The sequence below is a fragment of the Crotalus tigris genome, unplaced genomic scaffold (assembly GCF_016545835.1).
Source record: "Crotalus tigris isolate CLP2741 ecotype Arizona unplaced genomic scaffold, ASM1654583v1 scf7180000021207.2732985, whole genome shotgun sequence".
Taxonomy (NCBI): domain Eukaryota; kingdom Metazoa; phylum Chordata; class Lepidosauria; order Squamata; family Viperidae; genus Crotalus; species Crotalus tigris.
Window position 1 is genome coordinate 310,001 of NW_024098398.1, and position 19,997 is coordinate 329,997.

The 19,997-nt window shown below is 37.4% G+C and overlaps 1 protein-coding gene across 1 annotated transcript in view; it reads left to right on the plus strand.

Annotated features, from left to right (window-relative positions):
- DACH1 (dachshund family transcription factor 1) overlaps positions 1-19,997 on the plus strand; it is a 354,082-nt gene that overhangs the window by 299,142 nt on the left and 34,943 nt on the right. Inside the window, exon 7 of the mRNA XM_039369714.1 lies at positions 18,833-18,981. Coding sequence (XP_039225648.1) covers positions 18,833-18,981 — 149 coding nt within the window. The remainder of the gene's footprint in view (positions 1-18,832; positions 18,982-19,997) is intronic.

The following is a 19,997-nucleotide window of genomic DNA, read 5'->3' on the forward strand; positions in this document are numbered from 1 at the left end:
ACTAATGGAAACACACAGCTTTAGAGAGAGAAAAACACCATTTTTAGTTATTTAAACTTTTTTTTTTAATTTCTTTGCTGTTTATTTAATGCCATTGCCCACAAAGAGTCTGTAATCACACATATTTTAAACTAACTACTAATATTCCAACTTTGGTTGGTTAATGCTTGCAGGGCACTTACAGATGCTAGAATAATCTACAATGTTTTTGCTCAATCTGCTCTGGAGATGGATGAAATAAATAGTTTAAACTAATTAATGTAACACCAGCTGTTACATGGGCTTGGCAGACGTCTCTGCGTTTTGATGGGTAAAGAGCGGCTGTTGAAGTTGCCTTTATTTTAGTACAATGTTGATCACAGTATAAGCTGGAATAAAACAGCAAAGGAAGAAGCAGAAGATAAATTTCTCTATTGGGCAAAACAAATATTGCCCTTTCCCTAGAAAACCATGTTGGAGGAGCATTAAAATGATTTTGATGAGGTCATATGCACTTCGACAGCTGACGCTCTCGGTTTTAGAGTGCCATCAAACAAAACTCTCATCGTATTCAACCATTCATTTATGTTGGGTTTGTATCTAACTGAACGAGATCAACATTTAATAGAAAGCACTGTCTCTCTCTCTCTCTCTCTCTCTGTGTATGTGTGTTTGTGTTCATGCATATCCATGTGTGCATGGATTGATGTGTGTATACAATGTGTTATTTTGAATAGAAGAGAACAGGAACAGAACAGGAATAGAATAGAATAGAATAGAATAGAATAGAATAGAATAGAATAGAATAGAATAGAATAACAGAGTTGGAAGGGACCTTGGAGATCTTCTAGTCCAACCCCCTGCTCAGGCAGGAAAATATATTACATTGAAGATTATTTGTATTATTTATTATTTAATGGCCAGTGTAGATGCATATATTATGAAATGGGATTTGCCTTGAAGTCGTTAAGATCTTCTAACTCTGAGTATATTTCCATGTTGCTGTTTTCATATTTTCTCTCCATTAATATCTGGAATACCGCTATAGGCAAGTCCTTTGCTGCAGGGCAAAGAAAGATATTTCAATTCATGGGACTTACAAACCATCATGGATATCTCAGTGCTTATATTAAATTGCATGGGAATAGCGTGAAGAAATCTTCCTTAATTCTCCCTAACCTAGAGTAAACATTATCCAGTCCAACCTATTTATAGCAAATATTGAAATCAACAACAAAGAAATAATAATTTGCTGAAGATGAGAGGTCGGGGAATCTTTATAGAACCAGACCGTTATCTCAGGAGGCCTCCTAGCAATGAGATAACCGTATCAGGTACAGTTTGTTTCCTGCAAATCTATCTAATAAGTCATTATAGCTTGCCGAGCAGATGGCAATGGCTCTGTTAGAGGAATTGATGGATGCGATATGATGTCATCAGTGAGCTGACATGGTTCACACAGTACTTGACCTTCAAGAAGAAGTTCTAACCGGTTATAATTCTAAATGGTGAACTTTCGTGACATTGGCTAAATGGAAAATAAGTGCAATTTGTATTTCTCTCTGCTAGTATTTACCCCTTTCCCTGAACGCCACATAATGGGATTTGGTCCCAGAAGGTTTCAGGATATTGTCAGAAGATTTTACCCTGTAAACTTCCAAGGATTTCAAATATAAATCTAAATTTTAACAGAAGGAGCCAAGGAATACATCAGATCCGGTTCCTATTTGGATTTTGTTTCATTACACATGTTCAGAAATGAGCTTATGCGGTTTTATTGATTGTGTTGCCCAATGCCCTAAAGAGCAAAAAGATGAACAGAGTCAGCATTAATATTTTAAACTATATTTTTAATTAAAATAAGCCACTGTGTGGATATGCTCCCAAGCCTTTCTTTCTTTTTTTTTTAGATTGGCAGATGAATCCTATACCAAACCTTGCTATGGATTACTTCCAAGTAATAATTCTTTTTTAAACTCATTTGTTTTATTTTTCTGAGAATAGACGATAAATAAGCATTGATTGCCTGACGTTTCTGCTTCCTGCTGTTAAAGTCATCTCAACTCTTTTTCTTTCTTGCACATGGAAACTTTTAAGTAAACTGAAATTCTACAAAAATATTTTGAAAAGGTTATGTCTTACTCCCCTCTGCCATGAAACTCTATTATTCTTCAATTCAAAAGAAACTGAACATGCTTTGTTTTATAAAACATTGCAACTGTATTGAGTATTTTTGCACTGTTTATCTGGATCTGCATAGGTAACCATTAACTAACCGTATTTAGGATGAAAAAACGCAAGGAATGTACAAAATTGTGTGGTAACTAATGCAACTTTTATTTTGTATTTTGTGCTCACGGTGAAGCAAACACTTTTATTTCTTTTTTTCTTTCTGTTTCTAAAACACTCTCTTTATATGTGTTTCTGCAGAAGGAAATTACTTGTTTTATAAAATACTGCATGCCTTATGAATTCCTTAGGGAAACTGGAGGGCAGAGAAGAATGCAATCTGTGCTTATATGATCAGATATTTCAACTAATTATGGAAAGAAATAATTAGCACATTGGTTTTTATGCTCACTTTGAACTATTTATGTCATTTGTCAGTAGCACCCACTGTTTTCTCAGAAACGTGAATATTTTCCCCCATCCTGATAGCCCAGGTTCAGAGTAAAAGATTAATCAAATGTGAGTAAAGGAACTAACATTAGTGAAAAACTATTATCAAGAAAGGAAAAACACTAACATTGAAGCTTGAGTTGATTGTTTTCGGATGAACTGAAAATGCTTAATTAAAGTGTTAACATCTTTTTAGGTACAGATATTTCCTCAGTGAAAAACCTAGTTTCTCTTGTAAATGATTTTACATTTCCAATGATTTTTCCATAAACATAATTGCAGCCATCTATGGCAGCACGACAACTATCACTAAGGAAAATGTTCCAAAGGTCCTAAATTACTTTAAAATGACAGCAAAGCTTAGGTTGAGTTTCAAACAGTTTAGCGATGAATTAATTTTACAGCAATTACTATGGTAATATGATTGCAATTGAAATTCACAGTCATATTTTTGTGAGGATGAGGGAAATGATGGGAAAGACTGTTTTCAGTGCATCTAAAGCTGTGTGTTAGGTTATTCTTTATCCATATTTCTTGTATGAGTCTGGTTTTTGCAACTGAAAAAACAGATCTTGCTGACTGAACCACTGCTGACTGAACCACTGCTGTTCTTGTAAAGTTGTTCCCTAATCCTTTCCCCGTGTAAATTGATATGGCTGAAAGGTACATATCATATTGCATTCTTTAGCAGATTGTTTTGCTTTCAAAATTAAACATTAAATTAATAAAAAAAATTTTTTTCCTGCAGACAGAGCTTAAGATGATATCTTTCAAACCTGTCCAATACTTTCCAATACTCAGCTGAACCGCAATTCAGGGTTTTCAATAATACCCATATTGCCTTGGTCCCCAACAGACATCAGTACATATCTTGGGTACAAATCTTGGACAGATAAGACAATAATTTTCCAAGATTTTCTAATGCTTGGATAAAAATCTAGGCAGCTTTTTATCTCAAGGGTGCTCTTTCAAAAGGCAACTGAACTGTTTTTTCCCCTGAGGAAGAAGAACTTCATCAGTTGTGACTGAATAGTGAGGGGATGGAAGGATACCTTCTGACAGGAGGATGGATTGTATTGTTTAGCATTCTCTCTGAGAGATGTTGAGGCCACTTAGGGGTTTATCTATGTCTTCAACCCCCCCCCAAGTGACCTTAACAGCTCTCAGAGAGAGTGCTAACAACCAGATGACTGCAAAAAAATGCAATCCTTCCATTTCCCCCCTCCACCATTTTGAGAACCTATCCTTCCCTCCCCCAACCATTCAGTCATCACTGGTGAAGCTTCTTGGATGAGAAGCTTCCTCAAAGAAAAAACAGTCCAGTTGCCTTTTGAAAAAGCACCTTTGAGATAACTGAGAATCTCTACAAAATACCTTTGCAGTTTGTTTTTCCTTCTCCTGCCGATTGTCCCAAAGGTGCTTTTTTTCATGAGGCAACTGGACTTTCTTATTTTTCTTGGAAAACGTTTTGCTTCTCATCCAAGAAGCTTCTTCAGAGCTGCCGAGCTGCCATATGGTCTGTATTCCGTGTTGCATATTCATGTTTGACTAAACTATGCTTCAGTTTGAGTTGTTGTTTGACTATCCTACACAATTTTGAATATATGCAGAAAGGCTCTTCCCCTCCCCATTCCAGTGTGTGTTTCTCTCGCTGTGTGCGTGTTTATATTTGACTAGGATTAGTTTCATGCTCAAAGAACTAGGCACTACTTAAAAGACTTCCTATGACGCAATTCCTAAAAATGATGATAGGTGTAGTATTTTTTTTCTTCAATTGTGTCAAATTCTGGGAGACTACATGGACCCTGCAGTTTTCTTGCCAAGGTTTTTAGAAGTGGATTGCCATAGCCTCCTTTCTAGAACTGAGAGAAGATGACTGGCTTAAAGTCACCCAGCAGCTTTGTTCCCAAGGCAGGACTAGAGCTGCCAGTCTCCTAGTTTCTAGCCAGATGCCTTAATAACTCCAGCAAACTGGCTCTTATATGTGTAGTGTAAGGTACCATAATTTTTCTACAACACTCAAACAAAATACAACATTTGGTATGGAACATTTTGGTCAGGTTGGACAGGAAGGTGAATATAGGAGAGGAAGTCTTCAAATAAGCAGATCTAGAATTATACAGAGTCCTCAAGATACCGTGTTTCCCTGAAAGTAAGGCCTACACCAACAATAAGCCCAAGCTTGAATTTTGAGGGTGGGCCTAATATAAGACCTATCCCAAAAATAAGCCTTAGTTTTGGGGCAAGGCACACACCTAAAAATCAAGCTAGGGTGGGGGTGGGAATGTGGAGCTGCCCCACCTGCCCTGCACCCATTTACCTCACAGCTAGGCCTCTCCTTGCCGGCCCACTTCTTCTGAGGCCTCTTCTGCAGCCAGGCCTGCATTTCTCAGCCAGGCCTGCATTTCTGGAAAGGCCACTGCAGCCGAGAACCAAGCTACGAATTGAATCCATAGCTCGATTCTGCAAGACCTCAGCAGCTGAGCACCAGGCTATGGAAAGTACTGACTGCAAAATGCAGGCCCAAATGCAGCTACAGAACTTTGGCCCCAGAAGAAGTGGACCAGCTGAATGGGGCTGTCGGTGCCAGAGGTGAGGTAAGGCTTGCCCTGAAAATAAGACCTGGTGCCTGTTTTGGAGGCAAAAAAAGAAAAAGAAAGAAAGAAAGAAAGAAAGAAAGAAAGAAAGAAAGAAAGAAAGAAAGAAAGAAAGAAAGAAAGAAAGAAAGAAAGAAAGAAAGAAACACAGTAGCAGTTGGGATCAAGAATTGCACCCATTAAAATTATTCTCAATTGTGATAAAGGCAATAACGTCAATTTCACCCCATTATATTCAGTTGTTCTCTATTTGACAATTATACTTAGTGTTTGCTGATGACTTCCAATAAAGGGGGGAGGCAAGGCCAACACCAAGACTTTATTTACTAAAGTGGGCTATCTTTCTTGACAGATGATGAAATGTGTTTGATTTAGAAATACGTTGATTTTCGTTGGAAATCTGATTTCCCAGGCAAATACAATATTTCACATCCAATGTATTTTTCATTTGTCCCCTGTTAACAGAAGTCAAGGTAATTTCATTTTACATAATTTAAACAAGGAACAATTCAAAATGATGGATGAGGGTACCAGAATGGTGAGCATTATAGACTGTTCTATTCTTTATATGTTGGATTGTTGCATCTAAAATCTAGGATCTTTTGAGTGAAATTTCAACGTATGTATGACAATGAAGGGGGGGAATAAAGGAAAAAGCGTGGATTTATAGGTGATATAAATTGTAGTCATAACTAGGGATTCTTCTCCATGGCTTAAATTTTAAGAGGGCAGAACGCAATTCCTGCTCCTGTTACAATCATTTCGTGAGTTTATTAAAATAGCTAAGAAAGTATAACAGTATCAGAAGAATGACTATGAGGAATGTGGTTCATTTCCCATACACTATTTAACTTAAGATCACAGAGTAAAGCAGGAAAAGGGTGAAACTCAAGGCTCAAGCAAAAAAAAAAAAGTCCTTGAAATTAGAGAGGAATAATAGCTTGACAATTCTTGACCCAAAATTCATTCTGCAAAGAGCTTTGTTGTCCCATTACCTTTTTGTTTAATTCCTTTATTTTGCTAATTCTGTTTACCTCTATTAAAATGACAAATAATTTCACTGTACTGAGTTTCTTATTTTTAAAATCCTTACTTTCATTCCTTTTCTTTATTGGGAATTTGCAGTTAAAACATAAATAGTACATATGTGAGAGATGTAGATAGATAAATGTGATAAGTAGATGACAGATAAATAGATATGTACTTTTTAAAAATATAAATAGTTTTCAAAGCCTTGCTTTCATTTCCTCCTCTGATTGGAAGCTTGTGATTAAAACAAAAATAATACATATATGAGAGAGAAAGGAAGGAAGGAAGGTAGAAAGAAAGAAAGGAAGGAAGGAGAGAGAGAGAAAGGAAAGGAGGAAGGAAGGAAGGAAGGAAGGAAGGAAGGAAGGAAGGAAGGAAGGAAGGAAGGAAGGAAGGAAGAAAATTTTTTTTTACTATAAATATTTTTTGTCATGGGTTTTCAAGACCTACTTAATTTTGGTCAGCAGTTTTATGTAGCACAAAGCATTATGGGCTACAAAACCCAATGCCTACTATTTGTCTTTTTATTATGTGTTTAATGACACAAATTGCATTTCAAACTTGGAATATATATATATATATTTATGAATCAGATCCAGCTTGTGCATTGATTCAGTCTCCCCCATCTCTACTGATCAGCATTCTCACCACAGAATTTGCTAACTTCATCAGAATTAATTGATTTGAGATAGGGATGCACAATCAGTTCAAACCAATTAACAAAGTATGAAGGATTTTTATGCAGCTTGGAGCATATCATTTTTATTGTAGCATAAACTTTTGTGAGAGGAATCGTCCTTGGTTAAATAATTTCTACAATGATAAGAAATTATTGTATAGTTTAATTTTTCCACCATGTTAGAAGAATTATAAAGCTATGTTCAAGTGTGTATTATTCTTGTTCACTGCATGCTTTGAGAGAGCACTCTTCTGTTGAAATAAAAGTTAGATGACTGTGTAGCCAGATACAGAAATATTCATTTTTATTGTCATAAATCCCTGGCATTGTTAACCTGGGTTTCCCTTTCAATTGTAGCAAACATCAAAGGACCAGTTCAAGCACTAGAAGAAAAGATCTGAGTGTACAATTTAAGAGGAACCCGTATTAGCTGCAGTTTCCTGATGGGCCCCCTTTTCAAAGCCATATTGGTTACCTTTGTTTGTTTCATTCACATTTTTAGATGTGTACCTGAAGCACACCAGGCATGCTTTTAAAAGAGCGTAAGTGTGCCCTTAAAAGAAATTCATTATGTAATAAAAGATTATTCACAGTTTAAAGTGCAAATTAATTCACAGTTCACACAAGGTGGGGAACTGAAGTCTCCATTTCAAGTAAGTCTTAGATGGCATTAATAAGTAGGTAATCTGTACATAGCATGGTGGGACTTATAGAATATTTCTAGGAAAGAACAAGTCTCTTCCCATTTTCTTACTTTCCAATCTGCTCTCTTTTGGAACTTCAAAGATAAATAGTACAGATTTTTAAGGAGTGAGAGTGGGTATGGGTGGCTGGGAGTTTTCTCAGAAATAAGAAAGCATTTGGAGATGACAATCAAGTGATATAGAATCAGTGGACTCCAGAAACCCCAATTCCCATCTTCTCTTCAATTTCTTATTGTGCAACAATTAACTGGACTCATTCAGATAGATCTAAACTGCTTTTGCAACCCAAAAGGTGTGAGTCACAGCAGCAAGCCATCCTGATGTCTTCCTTCTCTCCTGATTAGTGTTCCTTATACCAGTGGGAGATGTTCCCAAGGTCCTAGTCTGGAAAATTGGAAAAGGTTGTGGGGAAGGAGAGTGAGACCTGTGAAATATTCTATAGGGAACAAGTTGATCTTCTCATTGAGTTGTGAAGAATGTAATCCACTTATTAAATGGTGCCTGCATTTCATTTGGGGAGCAATTTGTATCTTGAATGGCTTGAGGACTACCTATCTGGTTCCCCCTGATGGACTTTCAGAATTGATGTCATGGAGGAATTTGGTGGATATTTTAAGAAATATATTAGGATAAGGATGCTGAAGATATATTGTTTCTGGAAGACAGATGTTTCTGAACTTCAGCCAGCCAATGAAAAAAATTAATGATTTACATAGAAAGTGACTGAATGGCATTCGCCAAATTTCCTAAATGTATTGTGGTTAAATATAGGAAATGCATTCCAGTTACTTTGGCATTTTAAACAATGTATAAATAAATAAAAATGTTAAAAATAGAAATATATCCAAATCATATCTTTATATATGATCCAAAACCAAAAACCAGAAAAAACCCAGCAATATGGATATCATGAGTATAAAAACAATATAAATAACTCTTAAAAATTAAAAGACAATCCTGTAACCGTAACAATAATATGCTATTAATAAAAATGTTGCTAGTTTCTTGGAGATTTATAAAGAGGGGTTATCCAGGAAAATGGTCAAAATGGCAATTAAGTGTTGTTAACAATTAGAAGTATTAACTTATTTTTCTTAAAATAATCTTATAATCTTAGTTCTTAGTTTCTGTTAGTTGTTTTTAGTTTTCATGTTTAAAATGTAATAATGTTACTACTTAAAAAAGGAACTATTAAGTTTGATTGCCTTTGAGTATACAATGGGTGTTTTAATAGTAAGACAAATTCTGCATCTGAGCCTGAATAGAAACAAGTTTGTATTTCATATTGCAATGCTTTTATTTCTTTTGGTTTCAATGTTTCTGATATGGATAATTTCATTGTATCCTTGCAAACCACTCAAATACCCTAGTGAAATGGGGAAATGAACTTTAAAAAAAAAATAAACTAAGTAGTTGTCATTTAAACCATTGGTTTTCAAGAGTAAGTTCACTGAATTCAGAGGGAGTTATTTCCAGAAAATCAAGTTTAAGATTGCGTCTAAATGGTTTTGTTCCTAAACACAAGGAATTGGGTATGTCTAGTCTAGTGAAAAGAAGGCCTAGGCCAGGGGTAGGCAACCTTGGCTCTTTTATGACTCGTGGACTTCAATTCCCAGAATTCCTGAGCCAGCCATGCTGAGGGGAAAGGGAGAGGTTTCGAAGCTGAGCCATGCTGGCTCAGGAATTCTGGGAGTTGAAGTCCACAAGTCATAAAGCGGCTTAGGCCTAGGCCAGGGGTAGGCAACCTTGGCTCTTTTATGACTCGTGGACTTCAATTCCCAGAATCCCTGAGCCAGCCATGCTGAGGGGAAAGGGAGAGGTTTCCAAGCTGAGCCATGCTGGCTCAGGAATTCTGGGAGTTGAAGTCCACAAGTCATAAAGCGGCTTAGGCCTAGGCCAGGGGTAGGCAACTTTGGCTCTTTTATGACTCGTGGACTTCAATTCCCAGAATTCCTGAGCCAGCCATGCTGAGGGGAAAGGGAGAGGTTTCCAAGCTGAGCCATGCTGGCTCAGGAATTCTGGGAGTTGAAGTCCACAAGTCATAAAAGAGCCAAGGTTGCCTACCTCTGGACTAGGCGGTAACAAGTTAACAGTGTTCCAATATTTGAGGAGCAACCACTAAGATGCAGGGGTCAAACTACTTTCCAAAGCACCTGAAGGCAAGACAAGAAACAATGGATGTAAACTAATCAAGGAGAGAAGCAACCTAGAACTAAGGAGAAATTTGCAAATGGTGAGAACAATCAACCAGTGAAATGGCTTGCCTTCAGAAGTTGTGGGTGCCCCATCACTGGAGGCTTTCAGGAAGAGACTGGACAGCTATTTATCTGAAATGGTATAGAGTCTCCTGCTCAAACGGGGGCAGCGGGGTTGGACTAGAGAACCTCCAAGGTCCCTTCCAACTTTGTTATTCTATATTCTATATTCTAATTTTCAGGGTCTAGCATTTTACTGGTGGTAATAGAATTTACCTTTTTGTGCAATCCTTTGTATTTATGCTCAGTGTCATCACAACTATTTTCAGATACTGCTCTTCGCTGTCGGTAAAGTTCAATTTTTTTCCCAAGAAGTCTTGGAAAAGCTAGACCCGTAGTTCCTTTTAGATTTTAGAATGAAAAAAAAAGTAGTAGAGTGCTGGATTTATTTCCCTAGAAACACATAACTGTCCATTGGTGCCTTAAAGTGAAAAATATCAAAGCAGTGTAGAAAGTCATTTGGGCTGTGGTTATCGTAGATTTGCACAAATAGAGTTGGTGGATGAAATCTTTAGGTCCTGGAGTCCCATGTTTTGCAAGCTTCGTCGATATTAATAACTGTTTTATTCCTTCTGTTGGGACAAATAGCCTCAACATAAAACTTTTCATGCAGAATGAAAGAAATGGGAGACACATTGGAAAAAATATTCACATCTATCACCTACTTTTGATGAGCTGTCAAGGAGTATATTAAAATATGGGCAGGCTTTGAAAGGATCCCAGGAAGGTGGGGGGGGGAGCAGATAGGGTTCAGTAATATCAGAGGAATCTCAAGCTATACCTTGTTTTGCAGGACTTTGCTTCAATCTTGTGAAGACCAGAATGTATGTGTGACAATCATTGATTGCATTCTGTTTTATTATTTTCCTCCTCCTCCTCCTCCTCCTCCTCCTCCTCCTCCTCCTCCTCCTCCTCCTCCTCCTCCTCCTCCTCCTCCTTTCTCTCTCTCATTCTCTCTGTTTCATCAGAAACAGTTCATATTTTGAGTAAATTAGTAATCAGCTCAGAGAACTTTGGCTGTCGTGAATATTTGGACTCTAATAAATAAATATACTTCCACGGTTCTGTTCTGCTTAAAATGCAAAATGTAACTTCTTATAAAGCATTTTCTGTTTCCATAAAATTATCTCTAAGAGTTAGTGTTAAATACTGGCAGTAGTATATTAGAATGTCAGATCAGTTAAACTATTTAAAATACAGAATTGTCAGACAGTTATATAAGGAACATACAGTACACTGGAGAAGGAGGAATGTGTGTTTCAAGAATAAGTATCAAAAGGAACACTAACTTTTTAAATGAATAGGGAGAGAGTGAAATGCTTGTGAAACTCAAATTTATTTACTTACAATATAAAACATGTCATTGTTAAATAAAGCATCTCAAATGTTTTAGCATTTCATTCTATGACATCATTGTGGTCAATATACACAAGGACATTTATTTATTCAATTAAATTTAGATATTTTCTGACTCCAGATGACTTATGATGGAAATAGTGAGGAGGAAGGGAATATAAACAGTGAAAAAAAGAACTAGGAAAGAAATAAAGATATGATAGAATACAAAACAATCAAATACAATTAAAAGAGACTCAACTATCCCAAGAACCGAAAAACTATACTTATTCATATCACTTATCAAAACATTTTAACCACTCAACTAATAAACAATATTTCAATGGTCCATATCCAAAATATTTCCAAATTTCTGTTTCTCATCCCTATTGCCCATGAATAATCCAGTCTGTCATTGTCCAGTCATCATCAATCAAACACATGGTTCTCACTTGTGATTAATGCTGCAGTGTTAAAACCACAAAGTTTCCAGTAAACTGAATGTTGACATAGCCTAATGATTTTAATAAAGTTTGTTCCTCTACGAATGAATAGTAAGATCCTTGTATTACACAGACTCAACCAATTTGATTCAGGGAATCTACTTACGCAAGTTCATCTATCCAGAAGCTACAAATATGAATTACATTCTGTGTTTCCCTGAAAATAAGACCCAACTGGAAAATAAGTCCTAGCATGATTTTTCAGGACACTCATAATATAAGCCCTATCTCCAAAATAAGCCCCAGTTAAGATCATCAGCCAGATGGACGCTTTTAGTACCGTATTTCCCCCAAAATAAGCCCTAACTGGAAAATTATCTCTAATGGATCTTTTGGAGCAAAAAAAATAATGTAAGACCTGGTCTTACTTTCAAGAAAACACGGGTACATAAGTGAATACAGAATTCCTTTGCAAAAGTGATCTACCATCATCTCTCGCTGTGGAGTATTGAAAGCTTGTTTCATAGAAATGAACACACTGCTTCTTTTTGAGTTTGTGTTTTTGGATACATGTCCAATTTGAACTTGTACGTGTCATGGATCCACCCTGGGACCCCTCTCCTTATGCGAGTTCAGTGGAGGAGGGTGAGTTTGAGTCTGAAAGGAAAGCATGGTCAGGATCAGGGCTCAGAGAATGCTAGCCAGACAAGGCAGCCTCAGGTGGGTCAATCAGATGAGCAACAGGCTGAGGGAGGTGAGCCACAGCTTCAGTAAGTTGGCCAGGAGGCTCCAGGTGAAGAGCGTCTTAGCAATGAGGACGAGATGGAATCCACACCTCCTCCTGATCCAAAGACATGCAGACAGAGAGGAGATCAGCACAACACTGGTCAGCTAGACTATTCATGAGGAGGCAACCTTGCCTCTCATGAAGGGCTGCACTGGCATTGCCTACTTAACCCTACCGTGAAGACTTGAGTGTTGTTGGAACAGTGTGCCCAGTCATGTGCCTTATGCGCTTTTGCCTTGTATCCTGGCCTATTCAATTCCTGGACTTCAATTCCTGTGCCTATGGACTCAGTTATCCAATGACTCTTGCTGTGCTAAGCTTGGACTCTGAACTTGCGCAATGGGGGTGTTTTCTGAGGACCTGTTTTGGGGGTTTGAATAAACACCTGTAGAACACCATATGTGTGTGGCAGGCCTGAACGGGATAGCACAATATGGCAGAACAAAGAGTTAAATCATAATTTGTGGGAATCGTGGGATTCATAAATTGAGGAAGTCCAATGCAGCTGAAAATCTTATTGCTTGAATTATTCTGTACTGCTCTGACTTGTTTCTTCTTATTGTTTGGCCTGTTGGAACATCAGCTATTAAGGTGACCTCTGACAATCAGAATAGACATTAATAAAGATACAGTATCTTTACTAATAGTAAATATATACTAGGTAGAATCTCATACCTAAAGGTTTATTTAACATTTCCCCTGACATCTGAAATGAGATTAGCGAAATAAAAACCAGCACCCACGATCCATAGGACTTTCTGCAAATTAGTAATACATCCTCATCACTGGAGATTTGCAGAAAACCAGCTGTTCTTCTCAATTTTTTTTATTTTCCCCAAGGCTTTGTTTGGGAGTGAGTAATTCTTTTCTAAGACTGACAACGCAGCATATGTCAAAAAAATTACATTTATAAAGCTCAGTTCAGAGACAGAAACAAAAATCCATATTCCTTGCCCTTTACTTGACATTGTGGGTACATAATTAAAATTAAACAGAAATCAAGAGGCCCTTACACTCATACTTTATAATATTTTCGTATTCAGATTAAAGGCATGTATCTCTATGTACCTGCTATTAGCAAGATTGCAAATTCTGGAGACTTGAGGATGAGTTGAAAGATAAAACTGCTCATCCAGGTGCCAATTTCACAACTGTCTTAGTGAGAATTGTGCTTTTGTACGGTCTTACCTTAATCGCACTTTAGAGATTAGAAATGGCCACCCTTTTGCTGCTTTGGAAGTTATCCAAAGAAAATATGAAAAGTTTGGAGAAGCTTTTCCATCTTCTTCTAATTCATGGTTTTATAATGCATTTCAAAACAAAAGTGTGAACTTCTAAAGATATGCCTGATCTTTTCATAGAATAAGAAGCCTTGTCCTTGCTCCAAGGGCTTATTTCAACTACCGACAGGATACAGTAAATGATGGGTAGTGAAATGGAAACTACAGTGAAAACACTTTGTTGCACACCTATTAGATTTGGTCTGTTAATGAACGGTTTGCATGAAAGACTATCCATGTCTCTCCACCTTTGCCTCAAATTTAATTGTGAATGTAGCCGCATCAGTGAATATCTCTGCAAACAGTTTTGTAATCTGGGTGTTATGGTATGTATTCCAGCAGCTTAGGAAATAATCACATTTTAACTTCTGCGATGAAAGGAAAGCATATTTTTTCTCCTTGCTTCTGTTTCATGAAGGGGGGAATGTTAAGATTTAGATAGAGAAGAAATTGCTTTGTCTAGCTTGGCAGAAGATAGATACAAGCAAAGGCAGAAAGAAGGGGATGAACGTTTTTAATGCACTGTGAGCTGCTTAGAACTGAGGAAGGAAGGAAGGAAGGAAGGAAGGAAGGAAGGAAGGAAGGAAGGAAGGAAGGAAGGAAGGGAGGAAGGAAGGGAGGAAGATTTATAAGAGGAATGAAGGTTAGAAGAGACCAACTTCTAAAGTGTCATTTGGGGAAAGAAGTGATGGGAATCAGAAAAGAAGGCCTGTTCTTTTATTGCCCTTGAAATATAGTTGTAACTTAGCAACCTGTAAAGAAACATAACAATTGCTAATTGAGATAGACCAAGCTGTGGTTGAAAGACAATAAAAGGTTAATTGGTAGGTTGAAAGGCTGGTAGTTGGGTTATTGGGGTTGAATAAGTTGACACCCCAAGTTTTTCCAAATAGTGAAACAGTCTAATTATATAAAACTCATGCTACATTTGAAATATAAACTAAAATGCTCCACTTCTGGCACACTTGAATGTAGTTGAGTGTAGTTTTGAGCCTGGAAAGTGGAAATAAGTCGTCTCAGTTCAAAACAGAACACCTTCTGTAGGCTCATGGCCTTGCAATACAATACAGATAGACAACAATTTACAACAGTTCATTTAGTGACCTTTGGAAGTTACACCAGCATTAAAAAAAAAAGTAACTTGTGATCATTTTTCACATAACTGTTGTAATATCCCTGAGGTCACATGTTCAAAATTTGGATGCTTGGCAACCGACTCATATTTATGATGGTTGCAGGGTGCTGGGGTCATGTCATCCCCTTTTATAAGCAAAGTCAATGATTCACTGTGTTGCTAACTTAACAAATGCAGTTATTCACCTAACAACGGTGTCAAGAAAGGTCATAAAATGGGGCAAAACCTGCTGAACAAATGACTCACTTAACAGTCATTTTGGGCTCAATTGTGATCGCATATCAAGGACTCTACCTGTGCAACATTTCTAGATTTACATCTTGCTCTGAAGGCTCACAATAAGATTTGCACATTTATAAGTGCAAATCCATCAGTAGATGAGCACTGATAGTGAGGACAATCAACTAGTGGAACAGCTTACCCCCAGAAATCATGGGCGCTCCATCACTGGAGATTTTTAAGAAGAGACTAGACAATCACCTGTCTGAGATTTATTTATTTATTTATTTATGAGACTTATATACCGCTTTAAGTGCAAGCACTCTCTAAGCGGTGTACACCAGTAAGCAATGTATGTATGTATATATATATATTTACATTGCCCCCAACAATCTGGGTCCTCATTTTACCTACCCCGGAAGGATGGAAGGCTGAGTCAACCTTGAGCCGGTGAGATTTGAACCGCTGACCTGCTGGACACAGTCAGCTAAAGTGGCCTGCAGTACTGCACTCTAACTGCTGCACCACCTCGGTATAGGTTCTCCTGCTTGAGCAGGGGGCTTGACTAGAAGACCTCCAAGGTCCCTTCCAGCTTCTTTTCTATTCTAGTCTAGTCTAGTCTAGTCTTTCTATTCTATTCTATTCTATTCTATTCTATTCTATTCTATTCTATTCTATTCTATTCTATTCTATCCTATCTAGTCTAGTCTAGTCTAGTCTAGTCTAAAATGGGGAATATTTTCCACCTCCCCTTTCTTCTGTAGTCATTCTGAGCATCAGCGATGGTCTTGATGGGAAAGATTAGTGAGAAATGTTATGTGATAAACAAACATAGCTTAGGGATACACGCAAAGCCTCTGAGAACATGTGGTATCCTTTGGTTGTTTTTATGCACAACGAATTAAGCATCTTTCCTCTTTCACACCCTGTTAATGATTTGCTAGAAGCAAGGTTATGGCACTGCTATGTTTAAAGACAGTTGTGCTATTTTTAATTAGTTACTATTTAGAATACGGTTGCTTTTCCTTTTAAAAACAGGACTTTTCCCCAAGTTTCTCTCAGCCATTGCTTATCTCGCATCTACAAATAGCCAGTCTTCCTGTATATGAGATATGCATTTGTTTTCTTTCCAATATGTTCACCCGGAGTTTATTTCATGCAGGATACAAAAAACACACACACAGAGTCACATTATGAAAAATTATTTGTCTTTAAGTTAAACATTCATCAAAATAGTTCAACTTAAGTTCAGTCCCTGATTCTGACATTATGGGTTCAGGATAGCTACGGTTATTGCAGCTAAACAGTTAGTGATTGTATAAAAGAGAATGTTTAATTCAGACAGGACTGATTACGTGTATATGTGTAGCAAGTATTTCCTAGTTTTAAACTTTAAAACCTGGTTTTAAACTTTAAACTCAGTTAAGTGAAGAGAAAAACAAAGGATCTGTATGTGTGTTGCACAGAGGATTCCAACAGTTAAAAGCCTCTCAAGCAAAAACATGGCTTGCAGCTTTAAAATAAAAACACTGAAAATGTTCAGATGAACCCTCAGATATTAAATAAGTGCCCCTCAAAGCAGTGACAATATACAGAGAGACTGTCCCTTTTCCTTTTGTTAAGCAAAATAAGAATAGGAAATTCCTTCTATCACTTTCTCTTGATGTAATTTGGATCTTTCTTTTGCTTTTGTGGTCAAACATTGAGATTCAAATCAGACTTGGAAAAAAAATTCCTTCCTTCCTTCCTTCCTTCCTTCCTTCCTTCCTTCCTTCCTTCCTTCCTTCCTTCCTTCCTTCCTTCCTTCCTTCCTCTATCCTTCCCCCCCTCCTAAGCAGCTTACAATGCAGTAAAAACACCCATAAAATCCTGCATCTTTTTTAAAAAAACACTTTAAAACACTCAGAATAGATTATATATTTATTAAAATTCAAAGCAACTGCTTTCTTGCACGAGTTTTTTTCTTCCTCTCTTCTTCTTCTTCTTTCTTCTTCTTCTTCTTCTTCTTCTTCTTCTTCTTCTTCTTCTTCTTCTTCTTCTTCTTCTTCTTCTTCTTCTTCTTCTTCTTCTTCTTCTTCTTCTTCTTCTTCTTTTTTGCACTTCTGCATAAACAAGAGTTTTAATCTATTTTGCCCAGTCTTCTGTAAAGTACAGCTACTTGAGAGAAAACAATAGAAATGCATTGCACTGAAAAACTGGCATCTTAGGCTAGCCACAGTTATAACTTAATTATTCCCTTTCCTGTTTAAAGGTTTTCCCATAGTTCTCTACCTTTAATACTTTCCCTGCAAATTACAAAGCAGGAGGATAGTTCCCCAAATTATTCTTTTAAAAAATAAATTACCGCCAACAATGCTGCTGTCAAACTGCCATTGCTATCTATTGTCTTTGTAATGGAATTTTCTGAGGGAGATTTTTTTTAAAAAAAAACACACAAACTCCTTATCTGAACTTGTTGCCAAGAAAAATAGCAAAGCAACATTGAAGTTATTTTCAGACGAACTATGCTGTAGTTTTCTTTATGCATAAACATTGTTTAATTGTAGAAATTCTTACGAGGTGATGAAAAACAAGAATCTGTCTTCGGGAAAACTGGAGGCTAGGTGGTCCCAAAGGTGCTTGTTCAGGAGCTTTTCATCTAAGAAGCTTCTTCAGCTCTGATTAGATGGTGGGGAATAGAAGACAAAACATCTTCGAACAAGAAAGACCAGTTACCTCCTGATAAATCACCTTTGGAACAACCATGACCTGGATGACTGAGAATCTCCATAGACATGAAGGCTCAGTAGTATATATTCCAAATAAAATTCATGATTTCCAGATTCTGCAAACAACTTTGGAATATGTTTAGGGCAGTGGTTCTCAACCTTTTTAATGCCGTGACCCCCAACCGGTAGTAAGTCGAGGACTACTCAACTGGTGCAGCACCGTTTGCAGAATGGGACTTTTGGCGGGCTCAGCAGGGCAGAGACAGCCTGGACAATTCCTATTGGCTTTTGAAAGCCAATGAATTAGACTCTATTCAAGAGAGTCTATTCTATTGGCTTTCAAAAGCCAATAGAATAAAAGGGAGTAGCACAGCTAAGGAAAAGGGGGAAAAAATGGTGGACTGCGTTGTTTGGCGACCCCCGTGAAATGGTCGTTCGACCCCAAATGGGGTCCCGACCCACAGGTTGAGAACCACTGGTTTAGGGCAAAGAGGGACCAAAAATTTCACATCTCTAAGATGTTGTGAGTGATGCTAGTGGAGATCCTCCCTTCAGAAATGGGCAGTTCATTGAGGAAGACTATTCATTTTGCTTTTGTTGATGAAGGATATAACTGACTGTGGGCAAAAGAACAGAATAATTTTAACATAAACCATAAGTGGTCCATATAAAATATGTACCATAGCAAGAAACTTTACATTGTCCATGTAGGCAGCGCGCAGGCTAAAATGAGATAATTGGGAACTTACCCATAAAGTCAGCCTAAATATATTATCACAAGTATGTGTGAGATAATATTAGTTTAAAAAAGATTCCATGGCACTGTAAACTCAGTCTCATTAGAGTCTGCATTTAAAAGGCTTATAAAGTTACTCATTAATGCTATCTTGTTGTATCTCCACTGCTTTTTCATTAAAGAAAATTCAGCAGAAAGCATTTTCTCCTGATAGCAGGAACCAATTTGCAATAAATGTTCTGGAAATCACTAGGGAAGCCATTACTGAGGTCTAATAAAAACAGACAAGCGTAACTTGTTCTATATTTTTGTTTCAATCACATACAGATGAGACCCCGCTCTCCACACCAACCACAAGAGACAGCCTTGACAAACTTTCGCTAACTGGGCATGGACCTCTTCCTCCTGGATTCCCATCTCCTTTTCTATTTCCTGATGGATTGTCCTCCATAGAAACCCTCCTGACTAATATCCAGGTAGGTCACCAGAGAACAAGGCAGAAAAAAGTGCTGGGAACGGATGCCTTTGACTTCACCTAACACTTCATTCATTTGAAATATTAAAAGCAGCAATGTAATCAAACAAGTTTTTAAAATCCAGGGTTTCTTTTTTCTTTTTAGAACCCTTTAATCCCTCTATTTGGGGAGATTGAATGTTGGTGAACATTTACTGGCCAGTCACTTTTCTTGATGCCTACATGGAGTTCACAATAGATATTTTCTGTTTGCATCCTGATAAAGAAACATCTGTCACTGCCTAGGATTGAACTCTCAACCTTCTGAGTGGGAGGCAAGCGTCTTCACCTCTAGGCCACCACACCGGTCTAAATGCCGTCTATAAAATAGGCTTCACGGAGAATGTGCTGCTGATGTTGCAAGTGGTGCGTTTTGGAGATTCTTCTCTATTGAACGATAAAGATTCACTGGGATCATTATAACTTCACTGAGGGCATTCAAATGATTGAGCCTTCTGGAATGAAAAGTTTCAGATGGCATTGATTGACCTGCAGAAATGTGCCTTTAATACAAAAGTCGCTTTAAGAATTTGTGTTTTAAACGAATGTGTTTGAGGCTAAAGATAAAGGAGTTACCAGGTTTTCTGAAAATGTCCTAAGAAGGATTTGAAGTTTTAAGAAAGTACAGTGGATATTAGATGGAAAAATCACTATTCAGTAATCCCAGCACGTTTACCGATCTTACCTATGTGAGGTAAATTTGTTACAATCAACTGATTCCAGGATGAAGCAAATAGCTGAGCATAAATCTCCACATAAAATCTTCTGACATCTTCCTATGTTTACAAGAAGAACTAAGTATGAACTAGAAACTTTCTCCCTAGTATGAATATAATTTTGAGTTACTTGTATTAGAAGCAACAAGAGAATGGCATGATGACCTAGTGGTGAAGACACTCGCCTTGAGAGATCAATCCTAGGTAGCGGTAGATGTTTCTCTACAAACAAAAGACAAAATATCTGCTGTGAACTCTGTAT